Genomic DNA, 27,715 nt, shown 5'->3' on the forward strand with positions numbered 1-27,715 from the left:
TGGGGTTCGGTACACGCCGGTGTGTGTACTGTGCCGGGTGTTGGGTTGGGTGGGGTATCATGGCTGCACCGGGAGGTGCGAGGGTGCGGGCTCTATACTCCTGCGATCATTGGGAGATTGTTAAGCCGTCCGTCAGCGAGCTGTCCCGGGAGGTCCGCACCAATATACTGTGCACTGTAAAGGGATGCGGTAAAGTGCTCCCCAACCCCCCCGCACTCAACATGCATTTGGTCAAGTCCCATGGAGTGCAGGTGAGGAGAACGTGGGGTATACCACGGGGGGCGTGTAAGGGGGGGGGGGGATTGATTTATACAAGGTGTGAATGAGGGATGGGAATCCTGTACAGAGCTGTGAGTCCATGTGGGGGAGGGATGAGAGGTGTACAGGGGGGTGCGGGGTGTTCTGCTAACATAGTAACTATTCCTAGCCTGGAAAAAGTGCAGTACTGTGTGGCTGCCATTTGTCCTGTGTGTAGATATGTAGGCCATTGTCAGGTGTCCCTTTATATACTGGCCCCTTGTCCTGAGGACAGTTCCATGCATGAGGAAAGTACCACCTTCCTTCATAGGAGGGCCTTCCAGGTCCACCTCCCTCCTGCACCCCCAGATTGTAGCTGTTTAAGATGCCCTCTTCCCTCCTGCACCCCCCCCCCAAGTTTAAGACGCCTTCCTGCACCCCCTAACCTAGATTTTAGATGCACTTCTCCCTCCTGTACACCCAAGATTTTAAAAGCACTCTTCTCTCCTGTACCCCTTCCCTTCCCAAGAAGATTTTTACAAGCACTCTTCCCTCCCGCAGCCCTAGATTTTGGTTGTGCTGTTCCTTCCCGTGACCCCTAGATTTTTGGTTGTGCTGTTGCTTCCTGTGACCCCCCTAGATTTTGGATGCGCTCTTCCCACCTGCACCCTCCAGATTTTAGATGCGCTCTCCCCTTGTTGCACCCTTCAGATTTTAGATGCGCTCTCTTCTCTTGTTGCACCCTTCAGATTTTAGATGCGCGCTCTTCCCTTGTTGCACCCTTCAGATTTTAGATGCACTCTCTTCCCTTGTTGCACCCTCCAGATTTTAGATGCGCTCTCTTCCCTTGTTGCACCCTCCAGATTTTAGATGCGCTCTCTCCCCTTGTTGCACCCTCCAGATTTTAGATGCGCTCTCTCCCCTTGTTGCACCCTTCAGATTTTAGATGCGCGCTCTCCCCTTGTTGCACCCTTCAGATTTTAGATGCGCGCTCTCCCCTTGTTGCACCCTTCAGATTTTAGATGCGCGCTCTCCCCTTGTTGCACCCTTCAGATTTTAGATGCGCGCGCGCTCTTCCCTTGTTGCACCCTTCCGATTTTAGATGCGCGCGCGCGCTCTCCCCTTGTTGCACCCTTCCGATTTTAGATGCGCGCGCTCTCCCCTTGTTGCACCCTTCCGATTTTAGATGCGCGCGCACTCCCCTTGTTGCACCCTTCCGATTTTTAGATGCGCGCGCGCTCTCCCCTTGTTGCACCCTTCCGATTTTTAGATGCGCGCGCGCTCTCCCCTTGTTGCACCCTTCCGATTTTAGATGCGCGCGCGCTCTCCCCTTGTTGCACCCTTCCGATTTTAGATGCGCGCGCGCTCTCCCCTTGTTGCACCCTTCCGATTTTAGATGCGCGCGCGCGCTCTCCCCTTGTTGCACCCTTCCGATTTTAGATGCGCGCGCGCGCTCTCCCCTTGTTGCACCCTTCCGATTTTAGATGCGCGCGCGCGCTCTCCCCTTGTTGCACCCTTCCGATTTTAGATGCGCGCGCGCGCTCTCCCCTTGTTGCACCCTTCCGATTTTAGATGCGCGCGCGCGCTCTCCCCTTGTTGCACCCTTCCGATTTTAGATGTGCGCGCGCGCTCTCCCCTTGTTGCACCCTTCCGATTTTAGATGCGTGCGCGCTCTCCCCTTGTTGCACCCTCCAGATTTTAGATGATGATTGTTAGGGCAGTTTCACACTGAGATGGTGAGAGCGTCAGCAGTAAAGTGATGTGAGTTTTAGCAGCGCTTTTCAGCCACTAGCGGGGCGCATTTAACCCCTGCTAGCAGCCGAAGAAGGGATCAGTACCGCCTGTGTAGCACCGCTACTCATTTATTTTAATGGGCAGGGTGGTTTAGGAGCGGCGTATATACTGCTCCTAAACCACTCCAAAGATGCTGCTTGCGGGACTTTTTCTACCATCCTGCAAGGGCACCACTTCAGTGTGAAAGTACTCGGGCTTTCACACTGGAGTGACAGGAAAGGCACTTTACAGGTGCTATTTTTAGCACTAAAACGACAGATTAAACAAATCCACCTACATAAGTTGTACCTGTTTATCTGCTGTCTTTTCTTCTCTACAATCATTCAGAGTGCAGAATTTATAAAACGTGTCTGAGCTTTAAGAAAATAGGGGTTGGAGTGCTAAAATTACACACTGCAGAGCTCAGTGAGGAAAGCTCTAAGAGTTGATTGGAGGGAAGGGACACATCCCCCTTCACACAGCACCCAGGAACAGAGCTGAGGTTTTCAATCAGCTGGAGCTCCCTCCAGTGTTGCCCCCTTTTCTCTTGGTGTCAGCAAAACTTGTGAGAAGTGACCAATGCTGATAGCGACAAGTACACCCTATAGAGCAGTGATGGCGAACCTTGGCACTCCAGATGTTTTGGAACTACATTTCCCATGATGCTTAACTACACTGCAAAGTGCATGAGAATCATGGAAAATGTAGTTCCAAAACATCTGGGGTGCCAAGGTTCGCCATCACTGCTATAGAGGGATCTGCTTTGTTCTATTTCATGTCTGAAGTGTTTACAGAAGTTTACAACGACTTTAACCACTTCCCGACCGGCGCACGGCGATGTACGTTGGCAGAATGGCATGGGCAAGCAAATTGGCGTACAGGTACGTCCATTTGAAATTGCTGCCGTGCCATCACGCGCGTGCCTGTTGGGACCCCCGTGGGTCCCGTGGACTCGATCGCCGCGATGATTCCCGCAATCATCTCACGGGGAGGCTGAATGGGGAGATGCGGAAGTAAACAGCATCTCCCTGTTCTGCCTAGCAACAAGTGACACCGATCTCTGCTCCCTGTGATTGGAGCAGAGATCAGTGTTCACTGACACACAGCCACGCCCCCACAGTTAGTAACACGCCCCTAGGACACGCTTAACCCCTACACTGCCACCCCTGGTTAACCCTTTCACTGCCAGTGTAGTTTACACAGGAATCGGTGCATTTGTATAGCACTGATTGCTGTATAAATGACAATGGTCCCAAAAATGTCCGATGTGTCCGCCTTAATGTCAGTCACAATAAAAAATCGCTGATTGCCACCATTACTGGTAAAAAAAAAAATCATAAAAATGCCATAAAACTATCCCCTATTTTGTAAACACTAAGTTTTGCGCAAACCAATCAATAATCGCTATAAGTGGTCTGGTCTTAAAGGGGTTGTAAAGGTAAATGTTTTTTCACCGTAATGCATTCTATGCATTAAGGTGAAAAAACATCTGACAGTGCCTGCGCCCCCAGCCCCCCCCACCCCCCCCCCCCCCGTTTTACTTGCCTCACCCCTCGAAAGTCCCGCGCTCGTCCCCCGACGTCCTTTCCACCGTTCAGCCTGGCTGCTGATTGGCTGGAGTGGATGGATGGAAAGCAGCGCAGCCATTGGCTTGCGCTGCTGTCAATCACATCCACTGACACGGGGAGCGGGGCGGTGTGATACAGCGAGCGGCTATAGCCGCCGGCTGTATCACGGGAGCGCGCCCGCAGATGCTTCTCACTATGCGAGGGAGCTAGCATGAACGTGAGAAGCATCTGAGGGAGGAAGAAGAGACAGCCGTCGAGGGACCCCAGAAGAGCAGGTTTTGAGCCACTCTGTGCAAAACGAGCTGCACAGTGGAGGTAAGTATGACATGTTTGTTATTTAAAAAAAAAAAAATTCTCTTTACAATCCCTTTAAGCCAGCAAAATGGTCCGGTCTGAAAGTGGTTAAGGGCTCATATGTACACTACAGCATCTAAACTTGAGCTTAGGGCTTTTTTTTTTTTTTTTTTTTTTGCCAAAACTGCTAAACAACTCAATGAAAGCCTACGTGTCCATGTACATATAGGCTTTTACAAGAGTTTAGAAGCTGCTGCGGTTAGGAGAGATTCAACCTCGGAAGAATCTCGTTCAGGATAGGAACGTTATAACCACCGGCGGTCAACCTAGTCTGTGTGTACATGAGGCCTAACAGGATCTGTTTCATCCTAAGGATTGCAAAGCAGGTCAAATGCAGCCTCAGAACTGTCATTCACACTATACTATTAACCGCTTCAATACCGGGCACTTAAACCCCTTCTTGCCCAGGCCAATTTTCTGCTGCCACTTTTCGAAAGACAATTGTGCAGTTATGCAACACTGTACCCATATGACCTTTTTTATAATTTTTTTTCTTTCACGCATAGTTTTTTTTTTTTTTTTGGTGGTATTTAATGACTGGAGTTTTTTTTTTTTTTTTTTTTTTCATTTCTGTTTAACGTTTTGCAAACAAGCATTCCTCATAAATTTAGGTCAGGTGGTATTCTGCTACATTTCCTTGGTTAAAAAAAAAACAAATCTGTGTATATTATTTAGTCTGTAGGAAAGTTATAGAGTCTCTATATCTATCTGAAAATCGATCAATCCTGACAGCCTTTTTTTTTTTTTTTTTTTTTTTTTTCTTTAAGACCCCTTTCACACTGGGTCATTTTGCAGGCGCTATTGTACTAAAAATAGCACCTGCCAAGCACCCTGAAAGAGCCTCTGCTGTCTCTCCAGTGTGAAAGCTCCAAGGGCTTTCACACTGGAGCGGTGCTCTAGCAGGACGGTAAAAAAAAGCCCTGCTAGCCGCATCTTTGGAGTAGTGTGTATACCCCTTCTCGATCACTAGCAGGGGGGTAAAACCTAAACTGTATACCGCTGCTAAAACGACGGTAAAAATAGTGCCGTTTTACCGCCGACACCACTCCCGCCCCAGTGTGAAAGGGGCCTAACATGCTGTTACCATAGAAACCTTGTACTACTCTGGGAAAGTGATCAGTATTTTTTTTTTTTCCCACTGGTATAAGCAACCATTTCTACCGAATGAAACTGATTCATTTGGTGTGTATTGTGATTAACTGTGATTGGCCACAGCTTATCACATGGTAGAGGTGGGCTGTGATTGGCCCTGTCTGTACCATGTGATCACTGTGACCAATCACAGCTAGCAACACAAATGGCATGAATCAAAGCCATTCATTGTCACCTGACAGTTTTTTTCCTGGTAAGGAGACTCGCCATGTCTATTTGTCCTGTATACTGTTGTCATTGAAAGTGAAGTAAAAGAAAATCACAAATTTTGTCTCCAGAAAAGTAATAGAAGGGAAATCTTCCAATGGGGACACTAGTTCTAGTGATCTGGGTGTCTCCCTTCATTTTCAGGGATTTCTTCTCACTTCCTGTTTGGCTGTGGGACAGGAAGTATAGGGGAAATCTCTGCAATGGGATACAGATGGTAAAACAATATCTGACAAAGAGTTATAACCCTCCCCTAGTCTATCCAAAATAAAATTAAAGTTTTGTCTACAGATCTACTTTAATTGTTGGGAACCAAGGAAGGCATGGAAAACTACCGAACTTACTCTTGAAAATGAGTAAAGAATTTTATTCCTGGCCCCCGCTGCTGAAGTGATGGGTCCTGGTAGCTTTTCTGTAATTACTGGGAACCTTGGTCTTTGGGATTACTGTGCATGCACCCAAAAGTATTTGGGTCCCTTGCTGAGCTGACGTGGCCTGAGCTCAGTACAGGAGGGCCGGCTGTACCCCCCATTAGCTTCCCTGACTTTCTAACCACTGCCAAGAGAACCAACGTCCAATAAAGACATAGGTGGTGGCTGCTGAGATCTAATGGCTTCTACGGTAAACTAAAAAGTGCTCATTTCCAGCCAGGCTGATTTCAAATGTAGAGTGTCTATGAAGGTTCTGAATGTATCCAGGTCATGGTATATCTAGTAGTGTTTACATTCAACTGGAATGTTCTGTAATGTTAAAGACCTTTTTGCAGCCTCTTCAAGCCACTTCTTCAGTTCTAATGAGTGTCAGGAAGACAACCCAGCATTTAGAGCTACCATGTTCTAGTAGTTGCATAGTTCCATCCTTGCTGTTAGGAAGGGTTCATAGGCAGTAAACCTTTAATTTCCATGGCTGAAGGTGTTTGTAGCTACCTGTGTGGATGTAAATGCTCCGGTATCCTCTTGACACTCATTATAGGTGAAGAAGTGGCTTGGATAAGCTACAAATATCCAACATTTCAGAACAAGTCCAGCTGAATGTGACACACATGGAGTGCTAGTGAGATTTATGTTCACAGCACACTCCAGCAAGGCCTGAATTACCTTCCCGTTCCCATCTGTAGATGAGGAAATAAAGATGGATCACCAGCATACAATTCACGCTGTTGGTAGCCTGCAGTGTAGTCTCTCTGGTTGCAGTACTTTTGAATGTACAGTCAGAATTGCCAATTGCTGTGCTCTTTCCAGATAAAGCCAGAAATTGTCAGGACAAGGCAACAAGCATTTTCAAGAAATTGCCTGCGTTGTTTATACCATGGAAGGTTTCTCTTAAAGCGGAGGTCCACCCTAAAATGGACCTCCGCTCATCGGAATCCCCCCCCCCCTCCGGCGCCACAATCGGCACCTTTCAGGGGGGAGGGGGGTGCAGTTACCTGGATAATCCAGGTAACTGCACCCACTTCCGGGCTAGCTCTCTGCGGAAAGGGGCGTACGTTACGCCCCTTTCCGCAAGCGCCCGCCCCCTTCAGCAAGTGCCCCGCTGCCTGCTGGGAAACACACAGCTCCCAGAGGCAGCGGGGACCGTCCGGATTGCGCCGCGCGGCTCGCGCATGCGCAGTAGGGAACCGGGAAATGAAGCCGAAAGGCTCCATTTCCTGATTCCCATACCCAACATGGCGGCGGCACGAGCGAGCGATCGGCTTCGGGTGCCGACATCGCGGGCGCGCTGGACAGGTAAGTGTCACTATTTAAAAGTCAGCAGCTGCAGTATTTGTAGCTGCTGGCTTTTAAAAAAAAAAAAAAAAAAAAAAAAACGCGGAGTCCCGGTGGACTCCCGCTTTAAAGAGAATGTAAAGGCTAAACTTTTTAGTGCAAGGAAATCTATCCAGTGGGACACAGCAAACCTAGCCTGATTACTCCTGTTAAATGAGACTTTTCTGGACCACTTTAAAAAAATAAAAATAAATCCTGAATCCCACATAGCACTCTGTCCCATTCAAGGTCTGTGCAGTGGTCAGAAATGAAAATCCATTTTTTAATTCTTTGTTTATGCTGGCTGTAGCTCCACCCCAGGCTGAAGCCCAAATTATTGGCCTTACCATAGGGGAGTTACTGTCATCTCTGCCCCTCTCCTTGTATGCTGCATTTCCCATTCAGCGTAACGTGCACAATATGAACAATGGGATTCTTCTGGATTACCTGATCACAGGCAAATTACTCAGTGCCTACGAAAAAAAGTATCGTAATCCATACATGAGTACATCTTATTGTCATCTTCTCCCTTCATCCACTCTTGTCTCTTTCTGTGTTGTCTCAAGCTGTCTGACCCATCTGCCCAGCAACAACACAGCTTGGAACAGGGCCAAGTGCTACTTGCACTAGGTCCCCTGAGGGATTCCAATATGGTTTTATAATAGTTTAAGTGATACTTTAAGTTTTCTCTACTCAGTCGAAAAAACATTGCATTTTACAGAACTTATTATCAGAAACATTCACGGTAGTGATTTTACCGCTGCTTTCTGGTTGTGTTTTTAGTTCTATAGTTGTGGAAATCATCTGAGCAGATGGTTTGATTAAATTGTGGAGCTTCTTCCCCTCTACGTTGACATAAACTTGTTGCGTCACCAGACCCGGGCTTGTGAGATTATGCCGCACGTTGTCACTCTGTTGGCAATCGGATCGGTGCATTCACTTACAACTGACATCTAATGGCAAGGGAAGACAGTTTCGGTAAGAGGATCTTTCAGACCACTTTCCAACAAACATTTGACGTAACATCAAGATAATATGTGGGCCCTTTTGACTAATATTTCAACTCAATTACTTATTGGTGAATCCGAATAATAGTACAGGTGCATATGTGTCTTAAGTGAAGATTAGATGTCGTGTTACATATTGTGCGTATTGCGGGGGTTGACAAATTTGCTTTGAATTTAGGAGCCAGTTAAAAAAGTTAGGAGCCAGTTTTTTTTTCAGCTCCCGGGGTAAGGCCACTCATTTTCACCCCCTATCCTTAACTCACAATGGAGCACCCAGTCAATAACTCCATTGAAACGCTGTTACATCAGGGGTATGGGCTGACCAGAAAGAGTAAGGCTGGCAACAGATGGAACTGGCTGGCACTGCCAGGTGGCACTGGTTGCCACTGGAAGGCACGTGGAACTGCCAGATGGCACCAACAGGTGACACTAGTTGGCATTGGCAGGTGACACTGGTTTGAAACTGGCAAGTGGAACTATTGGCACTGGCAGGTGGCCCTGGTTGGCGATGGCAGGTGGTCCTCGTTGGTGATGGCACTAGTTGTCACTGGCAGATGGCACTGATTGGCGGTGGCACTGGTTGGTGTTGGCAGGTGGCACTGATTGGCGGTGGCAGGTGGCACTGGTTGGCGGTGGCACTGATTGGCGGTGGCACTCGGCAGGTGGCACTGATTGGCACTGGGTGGTGGTTGCAGGTGGTATTGATTGGCGGTGGCACTAGTAGGTGGCACTGATTGGCGGTGGCACTGATTGGCGGTGGCAGATGGCACTGGTTGCCGCTGGCAGGTGGCACTGATTGGTGGTGGCACTGGCAGGTGCCACTGGTTGGCACTGATTGGCGGTGGCACTGGTTGGTGGCAGGTGGCACTGGTTGGTGGTGGCAGGTGGTATTGATTGGCGGTGGCACTGGTTGGCGCTGGCAGGTGGCACTGGTTGGCAGTGGCACTGGTTGGTGGCAGTTGGTGGTGGCAGGTGGTATTGATTGGCGGTGGCACTGGTTGGCGCTGGCAGGTGGCACTGGTTGGTTGCAGGTGGTATTGCTTGGAGGTGGCACTGGTTGGCACTGATTGGTGGCAGGTGGCACTGGCAGGTTTCACACGGAGCACTCTGTTACTGAAATGTAACAGAGGAGCTGGCGGGACCCTGCCGGGGTGTGAAACTGACAAGTAACAGAGAGGTGGATATGTCAGATTTCAGCCTGATGTCGGGGTGGGCGGGACCCGGCCGGGGTGGGCGGGACTCAGCAGCTATCAAACACCAGCCAACGATTGGGCTGCTTAAGAAAAGGGGCGGGCCACATACACGTAGCGACCCGCCCAGATCCCATTGGCTGGTGTTTGATAGCTTGCTGGGTCCCACCCACCCCGGCCGGGTCCCGCCCACCCCGAAATCAGGCTGACAGATCCTCCTCTCTCCATTGCGTGTCAGTTTCACACACAGCGCGGTCCTGCAGAGTGTGAAGGAGGGAGGAGGACGGCAGTCAGTGTTAATGCTGCTGCATGTCTTGGGCATCGATAGTGAGTCGGCTGGTGGCAGCTTAGGCGCCAGGTCGCGATTTCTGGTCGCATTGGCGACCTGGCGCATGGGGTTTGTCGAGCCCTGGCGTATTGTATGCATGAGGGTAAAAAGATCTGTGCTTCTCACATCACAGCCCTCCTAATACTTACCTGAGCTCCCTCTCGACCCAGCAATGTGCACGAGAGCCTCAGCTGTTCCGGGACTCCCTCTCCTCTTTTGCTGAGACAGCTGCGGGAGCCAATGGCTCCCACTGTCAATCACATCCAGTGAACCAATGAGGAGAGAGGGGGGTGGGGCTAAGCCGCAGCTCTGTATCTTATGCACACATAGAGCAGGACTTGGGAGTGAGCACACACCAGTGCCCCCATAGCAAGAATCTTGCTATTGGGAGTACTGGTTGAGGGGGAGGAGCCAGGAGTGCCAACGGTGGACCCAAGAAGAGGATCTGGGCTGTTGTGTTCAAAACCACTGCACAGAGCAGGTGAGTATTAATATGTTACTGGCCAGATCACCAGGTGAGAAGAGGGAAAGAAGCTTTAAAAATAAAATGAATGCAGCCACACATTTGATTGGTAAGTTATATATTAAATATATGCATGCATCGCGGCGATCGTTGTTGCGGGGTGTCAGTCTGACACCCGGCAACTACGATCTCCGTAAAGAGTCTCTGACGGGAGACTCTTTACCACGTGATCAGCCGTGTCCAATCACGGCTGCTCACAGTGTAAATAGGAAGAGCCGGTGATCGGCTTTTCCTCACTCGCGTCTGTCAGACGCGAGTAGAGGAGAGCCGATCGGCTGCTCCTCTAACAGGGGGGTCTGTGCTGATCGATTATCAGCGTAGCCCCCCCCCCCCCGAGGATGCCACCAGACCACCAGGGATGCCCAGCACCAGGTATGCCACCCTAGACCACAATGGATGCCAGTCAGTGCCCACAATGGGCATCACTGATTGGCATGCATTATTGTTTGGCACTGGCATCCATCAGTACAATACAGTGCCAACTATCAGTGCCCATTCGTGCTGCCTAGCCATGCCCATTTTCCTTTTGGTGGCAGCCCTGCATGTGGAATCCCCCTAAAGGACTATTTAACCTTACTGGACTTGATGCCTAAACATACATTGAGACAATTTTCTCTGTATTTGCATTATATGTCTATATGCTTTTATGAGGACATTTCTCCCTTTTTGGGTTGATGTTACTTTTGGTTCTCTGCGCCTCTACTTGTCTTATGCCCATTTGTGCTGCCTAGCCATGCCCATTTGTGCCGCTAATCAGTGCCGCCTTATCAGTGCCGTCCCACCAGTGAAGGAGAAAACGTACTTATTTATAACGTTTTGAAACTAACAAAAAAAAAAATTATTTTTTTTTCAAAATTTTCGCCCCTTTTTATTTAGCAAAAAATAAGCCGTAGAGGTGATGAAATACCACCAAAAGAAAGCTCTATTTGTGGGAAAAAAATGATAAAAATTTCATTTGGGTACAGTGTAGCATAACCGCGCAATTGTCATTCAAAGTGCGACAGCGCTGAAAGCTCAAAATTGGTCTGGGCAGGAAGGTATTTAAGCGCCCGGTATTGATGTGGTTAACTGGCTGAACAGCAAAAGTATGATGCATTACACAGTATCTCAGTCTCCTTGCAGCACATAATGGGTGACTGTTTGGAGTGCTCTGCTGAGTTTAATGTATTCTGTTTGCCTTTCATCTTCCAGTAGTGTGGCGTGCTTTGACGTTTACATTATTGTCTGAATGCAACTGCTGATGAAAGTATTGCTGCGTCATTGTTGCTAATGGCTGAATCTGAATCTTCTTAGACCTTATGCTGCAGAGCTGATGCAGCTTTGCCTGTCCTACTTCACCAAGATCACAAAATGGCCCCCCCCCCCTTGTAAAAGGACATGTTCAATATCTCCCTTCCTGGCACGTAGTGAGCGCATTCTTTATTGGTTTGTAGGGGTATGAATACCATTATTTGACACTTCTGGGTGTGTCAGGCAGGTTGCATTTGCTGGGCACAGTGGTCTTTCCAGCTGCCTTCAAAGTCATACGGTTTCAGCCTAACGGGATGACCTTAAAGTGGTTGTAACCCCTTACAAACCACTTTGACCTACAGGTAAGCCTAGATTAAGGCTTACCTGTAGGTCCAAGAAATATCTCCTATACCTATACGGTTTAGGAGATATTTACAAAAAGACATGCACCGCTGTCTACGACGCATGCGCCGTAGACAGCGGCGCGCACTGAGCAGGCCGCAGATCATGGTGATATGCTGCTCGTGTCGGCTCCCGTGCGCATGTGCGGGAGTGACGTCATCGCGGCTCCGGCGAATCGCAGCGCCGGAGCAGCGAGACCCGGAAGTCACTCCAGGATACATGGCAGCGGCGAAGATGGAGGACCGCTTCGGGGGCTTCATTCTCAGGTAAGTTATTCATAATGAGCTAGTATGCTATGCATACTAGCTCATTATATCTTTGCCTTGCAGGTTGCATTTAAAAAAAAATAGCCTTTACTTCCTCTTTAAAGCCAGCCATAGACTGAATGATTTTATTTCCTGCAATCACAGGTTGCAGCAAAGAGAACCCCTTTGATCAACACTGTCTGCCTTCTGTGGAGCTATTATGTTCTTCCGGGGGGGGGGGGGGGGGGGGAGCCATCCCCGCCAGGAGCACATGTGATTGTTAGCAGCTATAACAGCTGCTAGCAATAATCGCATGTAAAACCTAGCAGGCTGGTTGTACCCAAGTTGAATGATCAAATTTAGTACATTCAGCCTGCCCATACATGGTTCAGATCTCAGCTAGTTCCTGCTGAAAGGGCTGAGACTTGAACCCTTTACAGCCACTATCTGTCTACATTTGCTGGTGTCAGCTCCATGTCATTAACCACTTAACGTCGAAGATTTACCCCCCCCCCTTCATGACCAGGCCACTTTTTTTTGCGCTACAGCACTGTTACTTTAACAATTGCGCGGTCGCGTAACGCTGTGCTCAAATACAATTTTGTGTAATTTTTACCATAAATCGCCACTTTTTTTTTGTGTGTTATAAACAACACCATAGTTTTGTAAAACAATGTTTTACTTTCTGCTATAAAAACATATCCAATATAAAAAATCAGATTTTTATCATAAGTTTAGGCAATATGTATTCTGCTAATTTTTTGATATTGATTGGTATACGTGAGTTTTATAGCGTCTACAAGCTATGGGATATGTCCTGAACTTCTAGCGGGACAACGGTATTGCGGCGGACAATCAGACACTTTCTGGGAACCAGTGACACTAATAGTAATCAGTGCTAAAAATATGCACTGTCACAACTACACTAGTAATAGGTTAAACATCTAGGGCGATCAAAGGGTTAACTATGTGCCTAGGCAGTGCTTGCGTTTTTACTACGTGTGGCTCTGAATAATCACAGCAGAAGAGGACCGCCGGTGGCGCACACGTGCTCCCTGCAGGTGAAAGTGAATCTCTAATCTAAGGCTTCCTGATAGTGACAACTACCTGCACAGTAAGCAACGACACAGCAGCTTATAGTCCCAGGAGGCACTTGTGACTGGGTGACCATGCAGAAGAGTACTTGTGAAACTGGCACAGAGTGTTGCCACCCTATAGCAGGAAGTGCCTGAGCAAGGTCCTTCAGTGGCAGGGTTATAAAGTCGCATAATAATAAATAAAGCTGTAGATTTTAGACTGGAAATTACTAAATGACAACAAATTGCTGACTGTATTGTGGGCCAAACTGCCACATCACTAGGTTCTGTCAGGGGAATTCAATAAAGCAGCTAAATCGGGCAAGCATTTACACCAGGCTTGGTAACCTTGCTGCGCCAAATTCAGGTAGTTTCTAATTACCGCAAACAAATGTAAGCAAAGTGGTTGGGGATGGCAATGCCCATATTTGGGAAATTACTTGTCACTGGATGGGCAGAGCCTGATGGGGAACTGAGTGACTAGTTTCCCGGTCAGCTCTGATTGGCAGTGGGTGCGTTAGAAATCTGCTATTGGACTAAACGGCAGCTATGGGTGTGCCCAATGGGGCACCAGTCTCTCAGTTCTCCCATTGGGCTGCAACTCCTTGGCCATACACCTGTGTAAGGGGCGCAGTGATCAAAAGGAGTGCACTATGGAAGGTGCATGCACTGTGGACACTCCACCTTCGGTGCCGGGCCCCAACAGATTCTCAGCTGCTACAAAAATTAAAACAAGCACTACCCATTTTTGCGTGGCGATCAGCCGACATTCTAAAGGACATCCACGCCAACTTTTTATGTATTTCCCAATATGTTGTGTTCCCACCAATGGTACAGCTTGACCAGCGACTCTGGAAAAGTGGTTAGATTGGAAAACAAAAGAAATGATTTAAATCTGTTGGTTTTCTTCCATATATTTTTTTTTTTATTTTTTTAAGCTAGTATGTAAGCTATTCGTTGTGTGCTTTTGTTTGTTCTTTTCCATCTTTAACCACTTGAGTACAAGCCTGAACATACCTCTTCATTACCAGGCCATTTTTCTAATTTCAGTGCTGTGATAGTTTGGCTGATAATTCCTCGATCATGTGACATTGCCCCCAAATGAATTCTATATCATTTTTGTGGCAGAACTTTCTTGTGGAGGTGAACAGCTGGGGGAGTCAATGGTGGAGAAGGATCTGGGTGTTCTGGTAGATCATATACTATAAAGTGATATTAAAGGCTTCTTTAAAAATAAATAAAATTAGGAAACCTGTTGTTCACCGGCTCTGTGCAGAGGTTTTGCACAGAGCAGGCCGGATCTTCCTCTTCTCATCCCCACCGGTGCTCCTGGCCCCTCCCTTCTTCCGAGTGGCCCTAGAGAAAGCTTGCTGTGTGGGCACCTGCAGGCTTGCTCCTGAGCCACGACTCTGCGTGTCCATTCACAAACACACAGCCGTGGCTTGGACACGTGCCCTCTCTCTTCTCATTGGCTCACTGGCTGTGATAGCCGATGGCACCTGCTGCTGCCTCGGCCAATAAAGAATGTGAGTCCCCAGAGAGCTGAGGCTGCTGCAGAGTTTTTTTACCTTTCATGCATAGAATGCATGAAACGTTAAAATACCTTGAGCCTTTAGGACCACTTTAATAATGGCACGCAATACCAAGATGCAGTTTCTGAAGCAAGCAAACTACTTTCTTGTATCAACAGAGAAATGGAGCGAGAGAGAGGCATCTTTCTATTGGATCATGCTTTATCGGGAGGGGTTTGCCTTCCTCTGGATCAACTATGGGTATAGGCTAGTGTGTGTGTGTGTGTGTGTGTGTGTTTTTGTGTTTTTTTTTTTTTTTATTGGTTGAATGATGGACTTTTTTTTTTTTTTTTTTTTTTAAGGACATTAACCACTTCAGCCCCGGACCAATTAACAGCCTAAGGACCAGAGGTCTTTTTACAATTTCGCACTGCACTGCTTTAACTAATAATTGCGCGGTCATGCAATGTTGTACCCAAATGAAATTTGCGTCCTTTTCTTCCCACAAATAGAGCTTTCTTTTGGTGGTATTTGATTGCCTCTGCGATTTTTATTTTATTTTTAATTTTTTGCGATATAAATAGACCGAAAATTTTGAGAAAAAAATATATTTTCTAATTTTTGTTATAAGAAAAATCGAATAAACTAAATTTTATTCATACATTTAGGGCAAAATGTATTCAGCCACATGTCTTCAGTAAAAAAAAATGTCAATAAGCGTATATTTTTTGGTTTGCGCAAAACTTATAGCGTCTACAAACTAGAGTACATTTTCTGGAATTTACACAGCTTTTAATTTACGACTGCCTATCTCATTTCTTGAGGTGCTAAAATGGCAGGGCGGTACAAACCCCCCCCAAATGACCCCATTTTGGAAAGTAGACACCCCAAGGAAATTTCTGAGAGGCATGTTGAGCCCATTGAATATTTCTTTTTTTTTTTTTTTTTTTTGTCCCAAGTGATTGAATAATGACACAAAAAAAAAAAAAAAAAGTTTACATAAAGTTGTCACTAAATGATATATTGCTCACACATGCCATAGTTATATGTGGAATTGCACCCCAAAATATATTCTGCTGCTTCTCCTGAGTACGAGGATAGCACATATGTGGGACTTTTTGGGAGTCTAGCTGCGTACGACACCCCGAAATCCAATCACTGCCTTCAGGATTTCTAAGGGTGCAAATTTTTGATTTCACTCCTCACTACCTATCAGTTTCGAAGGCCATAAAATGCCAAAATAACACAAAGCTATTTACTGAGAGGCATGTTGAGTCCATGAAATATTTTATATTTTGCCACAATTTGCAGGAATATTACAGTTTTTTTTTTTTTTTTGCACAAAGTTGTCACTAAATGATATATTGCTATATAAGTCAAATTACACCCCAAAATAAATTCTGCTGCTTCTCCCGAATACGAGGATACCACATGTGGGGGACTTTTTGGGAGCCTAGCCACGTACGGGACCCCGAAAACCAAGCACTGCCTTCCGGATTTAAATATAAAACGCTACCAAAAAAACTGTTAGCGATCGCAGGGATCAGGCCTGACTCTGCGATCGCTGTAGTTATGTGTTTAGTGTTTTGTAAGTGACAGTGATCGATCGATACTGCACTTGGGTGGGCTGGGCGGAGGGGCAAAACGCAGGTGCCAGCAGGTATCAGGGCTGATCCCGCTAACAATGCGTTTTTTTTTTGGAACCCTAAACTGCTGGGGACGCTAGTATAGATCTGATCAGATATTGATCTGTTCAGATTCTATACCACTACGGGAGGTTTATGCTTTGCACGTGGGTGTTAGCGGTACTGGCACTAACCTGGCGCTGCCTGGGGCGACGCAGACCCTGACCCTAAGACCTAATTGATATCACCCGCCGGGTGATCAGGGGGTTAAACCTTTATTAGGTAATAAATGGTGGGTGCCCTGATGCTATAAAAAGCAAACTAACTAACCAGAGTCACCCGTAACACTTATACGGTGATCACTGGTGAAAGGGTTAACTAGGGGCAATCAGGGGGTTCAAATTTTTATTAGGTAGTATATGGGGGTCCCTGGCGCTATATAAAAACCTGACGGGGAACCTAAATAACTAACTGGCTAACCAGCGTCACCAGTGACACTTATACTGTGATCGCTGGTGAAAGGGTTAACTAGGCGCAATCAGGGGGTTAAAACCATTATTGGGTAGTATATTGGGGTACCTAGCGCTATAAAAACCTGGCAGTGAACCTAAAAAAATAACTAGCTACCTAGCGACACTAATGCAGCGATCAGAAAAATGATCGCTTAGTGACACTGGCAAAAGGGGGTGAAAGGGTTAACTCTAAGGGCAATCAGGGGGTTAAATCTTTATTGGGGGTGGTAGGGGGCTACCCTGGACCTAACACTAACTGCCCTGACAGTTTTTACTTTTACAACTGACACTGAATGCAGTGATCAGTAAATAAATGATCACTGCAATCAGTGACACTGTGACTGGGGGGGGGGGGGAGGGGGGTGGGTTTGTGTGCCTATGTGTTATTTAGTGTCGGTGTAGTGTTTGGTGCAGACTTACTGTGTCTTCTCCTCGTAGTCCGGTCATTAAGACCGCCCCGAGGAGAATGACATCACTTCCTCCCTGCCTGTGTATACAATACACAGTGGGAGGAAGCTTCTCATTCGCCAGGAGCAATCGAGAGGGGATGGCCAGAAACCAACGGCCATCCCCTCATCCCGGATCGCTCCTGAAGCGAACCAGACCGCCGCATCCAGCAGGAGGGGGTCCGATCGGACCCCCCACCCGCTGGAAGGCAAGCACGTACATGTATGTGCTTGTGCCTGTACATGCCATTGTAATGACGTACATTGGCATGCGGCGGTCCTTAAGTGGTTAAGAAAAATGCCAGTCTTGAGATGGGTAAAACGCAGAGCTTGGAAATGATGCAATAGTAGATATGACCTGTTCAGGTCATATACAGTGGGAGAAGGTGGATATCTGTACAGAAGAGGATGAGGAGGAAAAAGACCATCCCACACTCGCATCTCCTCTACCCCAAATCTTCTTCTACTGCATGCAAACTGGAAGTAATGAATAATCATTCATTAGGTTCCTTCATTGTGAAAGGAAGGGGTGGGCTCTCAATTGTAAACAGTAGTACTGTTTACATTTGTGATCACTGGTCATCATGGCTATCACTAGGTACAGAGCTGCTCGGATCGGCCTGTAAACCATTCAATGCAACTAATTGCCACCAAGGGTTCTTTCTGCAGTGCCGTTTCAAAATGACACTGCAGAAATAAACATCCTCCATATATCTGTCCATACATTTACAGTGGTAGACAAGCGATTAAAGCTGAACCCTCTAGAAAACTATGATCGACGCATCCAAAATAAGCGGGAACTGTTACCTGCCAAATTTTCTGCTTCTGTTCAATTTTGTGATTTGAGCGCCACCTAAGGGAGGGAAAAGCTAGGTACTACACTCCAGTGCTGTTGAACTGAAGTTGTGCTGTTAAGAAATTGTCATAATTAAATTGTTACAATGGGGCACACCATGACTGCTGTGACCTTAAACACTTGGCTTTGTGTACTAATTTATAGTGGCACGTGGGTAAGAAGGGGATAAGCGAGAAGGCACTCAGAAGTAGAGTTGGTACTGAATAATCAGTTCTTGGTAGTCATAGGAAGGACCAATAATCTGATTCTTTACTGTAGATAGGGAAAAAAAACTGCCAGTTTATGCTTTAAATAGATTAAGCTGCTAAAAGTACATTTTGATTGCTGTTTGTATGTTGTTAAATATTTTAACCTTATTTAACTTTTTGAATCTGTATCCTGCTGTGTGTCACTTGTGACATTTAATCTTAAATTTAATTTGTCGGTTTTTTTTTTGTTTTGTTTTTCCAGGAAGGAATATCCAATCCCACACTACGGAAAGACTTAAAGGCGTCACAGAAGCTATACTGTTGTCCAGTTGAGGGTTGTCCAAGAGGCACAAATAGGCCCTTCTCACAGTTTTCTCGTGTCAAGCAGGTATGAGTTTTTATATTTGTGCTTAAAATGTATTCTATAGCTTTGGCCCATTCAGATTAAGTGGTAATTGTATTTAAAAATGTGTTTTCAGAAGAAAATATCAAAACTGCCTCTTTGCAATGTCTACGTTAAAGTAGAAGGAAAGGCTAAAGAATATACCTGATTTGATATGTTGCCTCCATATCGCCCCGCATACATTTTAGTAAAAACTACAATGAAATGCCTTTCTCCCCTATGGTATTCTAGGTGGTCATATAACTTCAAAGCTCTGGCTCCACTGTGTAATCTGGTGTCTCAACAACTAGGTAATGGTACTTGTAAAGAACAACATTTGTTTTCTTCAAAAATTAAACTTTTTATACTTATCTGTTCTGTGCAATGGCTTTGCATAGAGCCAAGCCAACCTCCTCATTTGGTGTCCCTTGCTGGCGTTCTAGGCGCCTTCATTTCGGGTGCCCCCATAGCAAGCTGCTTGCTATGGCACTTGTGTGGGCTCGATACAGGCCGGGCTGTGTGCTTCTATAGACACACACACACACACACCGCGGCTCGGCATTGCCCTGTGCTTCCATCTCACAGGATTTGATTGACAATTTCTGCTGTTTCCTCTAAGTCCTGTTAGGAGAGAGGAAGCAGCGTTGCTGCTCTTGGGCACAGAAATCGGCTCAGGTAAGTATTTAGTGAAGGAGGGGGAGCTGATCATGGAAGGTGTTATTAAAGCTTTGTGGGTGTTTGTTTTAAATAGGAAAAAAAAAAACATGTTATACTTGGCTGCTCTGTGCAATGGTTTTGCACAGGGCAGCCACGATCCTCTTCTTTTTCTGTTCAGTGGGTGCCCCACGCCGCTTTCCTTGGGGGTACCCATGCCTACTTTCTCCACATTACCACTGCTGCATTCATTGACACAGATGGCAGGACTCGTCTCTGCTCTCCACTCCCACGTCACAGCTTTTGATTGATTGCAGCGGGAGCCGGTGACTCCCACTGCTAGCAACCTGTCCAATGAGGAGGGAGACAGCAGTGGAAGCCGCTGCTCTCGTGCACATTGCTGGATCAAAGCCGGCTTGAGTAAATAAAGGGGAAGCCTGGGGGGCTGCAGCACAAAAGATTTTTCACCTTAAAGCGGAGTTCCACCCAAAAGTGGAACTTCCACCCGTAGTACTCCTCCTCCCCTCCGGTGCCACATTTGGCAACTTTTCCTGTTCCCACTCCCGGGAGCCTCAGTCGCAGGATGTCACCGCTCAACCTCCGTCCTCCTTCTCCGGCCGTCGGCCAGTAATAGAGAGGTGCGGAGCCTCATGCATGCGCAGTAGGGTTCCTGGTGTGAAGCCATAAGGTTTCACTGCTGGGTTCCCTTAATCGCAATGAAGGCGGCATGCACCCGACATCGTTGGACTCCAGGACAGGCAAGTGTCTGCTTTATTAAAACTCAGCAGCTGCAGTATGTGCAGTTTAAATAGATTAAAAGGTGCTAGTGCGCACAACCAAAATCCCCTACCTAAAACAGCCACTAATAGAAAAATATTAATGGGTAGCTGCCAACATATAAAAGTGATCTCTGCACAGTTAAGGTATATGTAAAAATGTATGTGCAATTGCTGGCTTTTAATTTTTGCAGCGTTGGACAGACCTCCTCTTAACTGTTGATGGGCTGGAACTTTGAGGTCATGTGACCACTTGGAAGAACTTGGGAGAAGGTTATGTACATTGCTCCCCATTTTTTTTTTTTTTTGCATAAACTGCAGTGGAGAAGTAATGTATAAAGTAGATTTTATTCCTTAACCCTTCCCTCTACTTTAACGTAAACTTAAAGGTAAGGAATGCAGAGGTCACATTTGGTTAAAGCAGCATCTCTAGTTTTTAGGTAGCTACATTTTATATGCAAATCTACATGTTTCCTGTAAAAATAGATCTTGAGATTTGGTCAGTAATGCCGGTTGTTACAAACCAAGAGCTTTATGCTGTCTGGGGCTTTGTTCGAGAGAAAGTGAGAGTGTTTCCCTCACTTGTTCCAGTGGCAACAAATTCTGTTTTACTAGACAGAAAGGGAGGAAGAATCTGCAATAGAAATAAACATTTAACAGGGGTTCTAGCCCGGGGTGTGGTCTGGACAGCAATAGAGTAGGGCAGGCACAAACTGAGGCGCTGCAGATGAAAATGGAGAGCGCCTCCTGCCCCCTGCCATGCTGCTATGATGATCTTTTAGCGTCCGGGCGGAGGAGCTAGAGGACATACTGACTGATAATAGCCTTTGCCCTGCTGTGCACAGGAGGCAAGGATTGGACTGGGGAAATGTGATGTTAGGCCTCTTACACACTGTGGCGGTGGGTGCGTCGGCAGCAAAGCGCTGCTTTACCCCCCAGCTAACGGCTGAGAAAGGGTTGAAAACTAGCCGTGATAGGGTTAAAACCACAGCAAAGTGGTATGCGCTATGCCGGGTGGTATTGCTGCGCTGCCCCATTGATTTCAATGGGCAGGAGCGATTTAGGCTTGGTGTATACACTGCTCCAAAGATGCTGCTAGCAGGACTTTTTGCGTCCTGCCAGCGCACCGCTCCAGTGTGAAAGTCCCAGGGGCTTTCACATTGGCGAGACAGCAGTGGCTATTTCAGGGTGCTTTGCAGGTGCTATTTTTAGGAAATACATTTTTAGGAAATTTTTGTGAAAGGGGTTTTGGAGAAGAAAGGTGTGGGGTGGGACTGCAGGGGCACTGACGGGAGGAGGCTGTGATTGCTAGGGGCACTGTAATATAAAGAGGACTGCTTTTTAAGGGGCACTGTAATTACTGTCCAGTTCCCTTTATATCGCAGTGCCTCCTTTACAGTGCAGTCCCTGTTACATTAATGTAAAGGGGGCTGTGATGTGAAGGGTAACTGGGGACACTGTGGGACTGCTTTAAAGTGGGCTGTAGACACTGATATAAAGGGGGTCTGTGCTGTAAAGGGGGGCTGTGGTGTGAAAGAGGGCTGAGGACAGAGTATCCCATCCACCAAAACCACCTCCCACCAAAGGGGGGTGGTTGGGGGTTATTTATGGGTCCCACAGCTAGCATGGGAGTGCAACATCTTGAATGTAATTGTCACTTTTGTATTCCTCTGCCTATACTGAATTATTATTTCTTTAATTCTTGCAGCAGAAGACTTGATAGTATACTACATAGTTTATGTTCACTAGTTGTAAGTAAATGTTCAGTTTGTTTTGTTTTTTTTTTGCATTTCAGCACTTTATGAAAATGCATGCTGAGAAAAAGCACAAATGTGAAAAATGTGGAAGCTCGTATGGCACAGAATGGGACTTAAAGCGGCATATTGGGTACTGTGGGAAGACTTTCAAGTGCACCTGTGGATGTCCTTACACCAGCAGAACTGCCCTATTATCGCATACTCATAGAATGGGCCACGAAGTTCCCCTTGAACACAGGTGAAAGAGCTTTGATCTGCTTGCTGGATATTTATAAACTTAGTTTAAACTGCTGCAAAGATTATTTCAAGACCCTTTTTCCTCGTTCATATGGACAGATTTAAAATGATTCTAAAGGTTGTATTGTGTGGGTTATTTTATTTTTATTTTTTTTCCCCAATAACATGTTAGCACTACCTTTTTCTGCATAATGGTTTTGCACAGAGCAGATCTGATCCTCTTCTTTTTGGATCTCCCGCCAGCAGTCCTAGCTCAGACAGCCACGTTCCTGTGAATTGACATCGAGAAGGTTTTTACCGTCACGTTTAGAATACATTAAGGTAAAAAAAACCTTCTGCCTTTAGAACCACTTTAGCGTACACTCGTGTCAGGGCTGTATTACAGGTGTCAAAGGTGTTCGTGCATCCCTGTGCAGGCAGTCCCATTCATGCCAGTTGGTAAACAGCAGCTACACGACACAACCACTGCTCCCAATTTGACAGTTGTGTGGAGATGCCGCCCCAAACGCCCACACAGCTGTCAAATTGGGAGCAGTGGTTCTGTCCATGCAGCCACGCTGCAACCCAACTGACATTAAACAGGACTGGCAGCACTGGCATCCATGGAACTCCTGTGCCTCCTTGAGCGGACAAACATGAGCATACGCTTAAAGTGGTATTAAAGGTTCGGCTTGAAAAAATAAAATACAAACATGTTATACTTGCCTGCTCTGTGCAATGGTTCTGCACAGAGCAGCCCTGATCCTCTTCTTCTGGGGTCCCCTGCTGGCACTCCTGTGTTCCCCACCTTAACCAGTGCCCCCAATAGCAAACTGTTTGCTATGGGGGCACTGGTGCATGCTCATTCCCAAGCCCTGCTCTATGCGTCTAGAAGATGCACGGAGTAGCTGCTCAGTCCTGCCTCTGCTCTCTCCTCATTGGCTGACTGGCTGTGATTGACAGCAGTGGGAGCCAATGGCTCCCACTGCTGTCTCGGCAAATGAGGAGAGGGAGTCCTGGGACAGCCAATGCTCTCGTGCACATTGCTGCATTGGGAGGGGGCTCAGATGAGTAGTGGGGGGAGCAGCACACAGGCGTTTATCTTCATGTATAGAATGCAAAAAGGAAAAAAACCTTCAGCCTTTGCAACCATTTTAAATACACCCACGTGAACGAGGCTTTACTGACTGAGAAGTTCTGTGAAACTGCAATCTGCAACATTCCCTCTCCCACTCCTTTTTTATTTATTTTCCCACTTCGCATAGCAGGAGAATGTGTGACTGGCTCCCTATGGAGCCAGTTCACATATCTCGGCTGCGGAGCACACTGTGCATCTTTGACTCAGTTTTCAGGGCTGAATTCGGGCATAGATTCGTCCATGAAACGGGGAACATGGATGCAAAGCGCTCCTGTGCGATCCGCAGCCAGTTCCAGTGTGAACCCGACCTGACAGAAATGGTAAGCTGTGATTTAAAAAAAAATATTCTATTCACCTATAGTATGTATTCTTACCTTCTATTGCTCTCCGCTTTCTCCAGTCTCCAAATGCCTTTTTTGTTGCTTGCTCCTGAAATGGACCATGGGAAACTGTAGTGTGCAAGACTGCAACCAATGTGCACCGCGTATTGCACAAAGGATAGGTTCAGGTGCTCATGACGGATGTTGCAAGTAGCCAGAAAAAAAACACAGTAAGAAATGATTTAATGAAAAAGATTGCAGGACCATTGGGTGGTGGATGTGTATAGATTATATTTGGAAAATAAGGATATTGTTTAGGGTTGCACCTATACTAGTATCGGTGCTGATACCAAGCATTGGCGATACCCTTTTTGAATGCATAGTCAGCGATCACTGACTCTATTCATTTGTAACTGTCATCTGAGCATCGTTAACTGTATTTACGATGCTTCAGTTTGTCTCCTGTCCATTCATTTTCAGTGCAGCTGAGGCTGCAGAGAAAGGGACTGGGGAATCTGTGTCCTCAGATAAAGACAAAAACTACTGACATAGTCCATGCGTCATCAGTGCTGCATATCTGTGCCACTGTCGCATGACATTAAAGGGGATGCAAGCCCTCCGTGTTTTTTCACCTTAATGCATCCTATGCATGGGGAGACGAGTATCGGCACTTGTACTGTCTTAAAGTGGTATTGGGAAAACCCTAATAATACTTGGGGTCACTTTAATTCAAGTCAAGTCCCCCTAGCAAGTAAAAGTAATTTCTGAAGGTATATAGGAAAGTATTTTCTTGAAAAGTGAAGTAACGGCACTGTTGACATTTTTGTTAAATGGTCAATTTGTAGAGCAGGTTTAATTTAAACAATGTACTGCCCCCCCCCCCCCCCCCCCCCCAACACTGAACGGGACCTCCTTGTAATGGCCATGGCAGGTGAGCTGAGATTTCAGATACAGAAATTTTTATCCAAGTCCTAGAAAGCTGTAAGAAGCTGCTGAGCAAGTTTTCCTGGCATTTATTCAAAATATAATTTTGGATGGACTAAACTGTTAATTATAAATCATTTTAACCCTTGCCTTTTCCATGATGATTCACACATAATGTCTTGTTCTTTGCAGAGACCCCCCTGTAAAGAAAAGAAAACTGGATGCATTAAAACAGAACCAGAAAGCTGTGAATGAGGAGTGTGTTGTCAAAAATGATCAGCTCGAAGCAGTTACAACTTCTGACCAGCAGATGGCAGAGTTAAAGGCATCATCTGGGAGTGAAACTTGCATTGCTTCCTATGTTACAGGAGACACTTTACAGCCAAATCAAGCACAAAAACTCTTGTTACCAAAGCCTAAGTTGGCGGTAGTTAAATTACCAATCATGCAGCTGGCTCACCTGCCTGTCCTAGTCTCGACCAACGACTGTCCTATGAAATCTGTAGTGGTAGCAGTTAATAGTCGTGGACCAGTCATAAGTACATTGCAATTCATACCTCATTATAGCGGAACAGTCCTTCCAAGTCTGGATGCTGAGACTTCGTTATCTAGTAACCTCCCTCAAGCTAGTTGTCTAGGAGCTGCTAATTCTTATGTACAAGTCAATATGGGTAGACTATTGCCCAGTGACTCGCACTCCAATTCGAACAGTTTATTGTCCAAAAGCAAAATCACATCTGACGTTCAAACTGACTTATCTTATTTTACCCCCAGCGCTTTACCCGGCACCTCCTGGCCCACCAATGAGTTTAGCGTTTCATCTTCTTCCCAAACAGACTTGTCCTTTACTGCCCAGATGACTTTGCCAATCAGTGTAGAGACTCAAACACTGCAGGACTCTTCTTCATTGCCCCCAAAATCTCAGCCAGAGGTTTCTATCGATTCTTGTGTCAATTGTGGAATCTCTCGGGAGACTCAGACGAGCAGTGCTTCTCTGCTGAGAGAGAACCCTCTGTTGGTGGACCAGGCAGTCAGTTGTGATCTCTTCAATGACACCAATTCCTTTTACACTGTGTCTACGCAGACAAACCAACCAGACAGTTCCTACACCTTGGGGCAAAATCTACTGAATACAGATGCCATTAAGGACATCAGAGTAGAGGAAATGAAACCTCCCTCTTTCATTAATTTCAGCACACAAAATGGGACCTTCCCATCCCAAAACATGACCGATAACCAAACGCAAACTATGGAGCTATTAAGTGACCTCGAAAAAATCCTATCTGACAATATATCCAGCCAGCCGTTGGATAATCGCAATCTGCTCTCAGCTGGAGAAGCCCATATATCTTCTAACTGTAACCCCAACACTGGCATCGATTTCGACATAGACGATTTCTTTTCAGCATCAAATATCCAGACCCAGACTGAAGAGAGCATGCTGAGCAATCTGAATTCGGAATATTTGGATATTGAAACCCAAACAGATTTTCTGTTTTCTAATGACTCGACCCAATCCTTTTCAAACAAAGGCAATTCCAATATGCTGGGGATGGAGATGTTTGATACTCAAACCCAGACGGACTTGAATCTCTTTCTGGACCGTAATTCTCCCTTGCGTCTGGGCAGTCTCTTGAAACAGTCAAGCTTTTCGATAAGCACGGACTCTTCTGACGCAGAAAGCCACACAGATGGAGCATCAACCAGCAAAAATGTGCCGTGCCATGTCCTGGAGAGCCAAGTACAGCAGAACAGCGCCCAGACTCAAACCACCGACAGCTGCTTTGAGACTCTTGGGAGTTTATTCCTTACGAGCAACGAAACCCAGACTGCTATGGATGACTTTCTCCTGGCAGATCTGGCATGGAATACAATGGAGTCTCAGTTCAGCTCAGTGGAGACCCAGACCTGTGAGGAGCGCTACGCTTTGTTTTCTGACAAATCAGAGAGCTAACAGGCGCGCCTTCAGACTCAATCATACCGATAGCAGTGAATGAATTCTAACATCCTCCTTTGCTTTCTATTTATTGGTTTGTCTCTGCATGTCTTAATGTAATACCTCACTATTTCTGTCCATCTGCACAGCCTTTATAGACCGTCGTGGCCATTAGTAGGCATGGCATAAATATTAAATGCTGTTTTTATTTAACGTGATTCTGAATTGCATGACGTTGTACACCAATCTTGTAGACATTTTGGTCTATTTTGTATATTGGCGCAAACACCTAGAAAAGCACTTTATTTATTTTGGTTTTCATTGTAAATTATTTATAGTGTGACGATAAAGAATTATCTGGCTGACTGTAAACTTCTTGTGGTTCTTTGCTTAAAACGGTCTTGGGGCTGGTTCACCCTGCTGCGATGCGGGAACCCTGCGAATCCACTGCAGGTTCCCGCATCGTATGTTTCCCAGCAGCAGTTCACACTGCCCTATGCAAACTGCTGGGAGTGTTGGGTAAGGGATAGTTCACACCAGATGCAGCTTTGTGTGCTTTTTTATTTATTTATTTTTTTTCTGCACAAAATGCATGCACAGTGTTTTCCATGTATTCCAAAGGCTCTAGTTCACACCATGCAGTCAGTTTCCAGTTCGTTTCTGCACCGGAAACTGACTGCATGGTGTGAACTAGAGCCATTGGAAAACACTGTGCATGCCTTTTTTTAGTGCAAAAAAAAAGCACACAGAACGGTGTCTGGTGTGAACTAGCACTAAAAGTTAATGACACCCCCAAATCCGTTTGCATATCGCAGTGCAATCTGCTATCTCCGACAGGAATCGTATTGCATGGGTGTAAACACCCATGTGATCAGATTCTGCTGCAGACAAAAGGGTCCTGTACGAGTTTAATGGAAATTCAGCCATACGATCTTTATGGCTGAAATCGCATCGCACAGATCGCATGTGATTTTTTTTTTCACTGCAGTGTGGTGCGAATTGCATCTGATCTGACATCGCACCAGTGTGAACCGGTGTTGTGCCGTATAATGTCCGGCCATCAAATAGTGTCCGGGCCGTACTGCGCATGCACAGCACGGAGCAGACGAAGCTTTGGAAAATCTCCGAAGCTGAACGACGCCTGCGCCGTGAGTGGAGGTGGTAGCCCCACCATCCAAGCGGACATAGGGTTGTGAATATTTGAGGGCCCCTCGTGGGCGAGCTTCGCTCGCACGCTTCGGGCTCGGCCTCGCTGCGCTCGGCTCTTTTTTATTCCTACTCTGTCCACTTGGATAGTGGGGATAGAACCTAGACTCACGGCGCAGGCGCCGTTTATCCTCTGAAATTTTCGGGAATCTGTGTTGCTGTGTACTGCGCATGCACAGTACGCAGCGGACACTATCGGATGGAGGACATTGTATGACAAGACACCGGCCC

At 46.4% G+C, this 27,715-nt stretch overlaps 1 protein-coding gene across 1 annotated transcript; it reads left to right on the forward strand.

Annotated features, from left to right (window-relative positions):
• Positions 1 to 26,650, forward strand: ATMIN (ATM interactor). The gene is made up of 4 exons (XM_077454868.1): positions 1 to 251; positions 18,438 to 18,563; positions 21,783 to 21,982; positions 24,535 to 26,650. Exons 1-4 carry the CDS (start codon positions 60 to 62, stop codon positions 26,294 to 26,296), a joined length of 2,280 nt encoding a protein of 759 aa, XP_077310994.1. The 5' UTR covers positions 1 to 59; the 3' UTR covers positions 26,297 to 26,650.
• The last annotated feature ends 1,065 nt before the right edge of the window (positions 26,651 to 27,715 follow it).

Source organism: Lithobates pipiens, unplaced genomic scaffold (assembly GCF_037356315.1).
Source record: "Lithobates pipiens isolate NorthernLeopardFrog02 unplaced genomic scaffold, aLitPip1_a1.2 Scaffold_10, whole genome shotgun sequence".
Taxonomy (NCBI): Eukaryota; Metazoa; Chordata; class Amphibia; order Anura; family Ranidae; genus Lithobates; species Lithobates pipiens.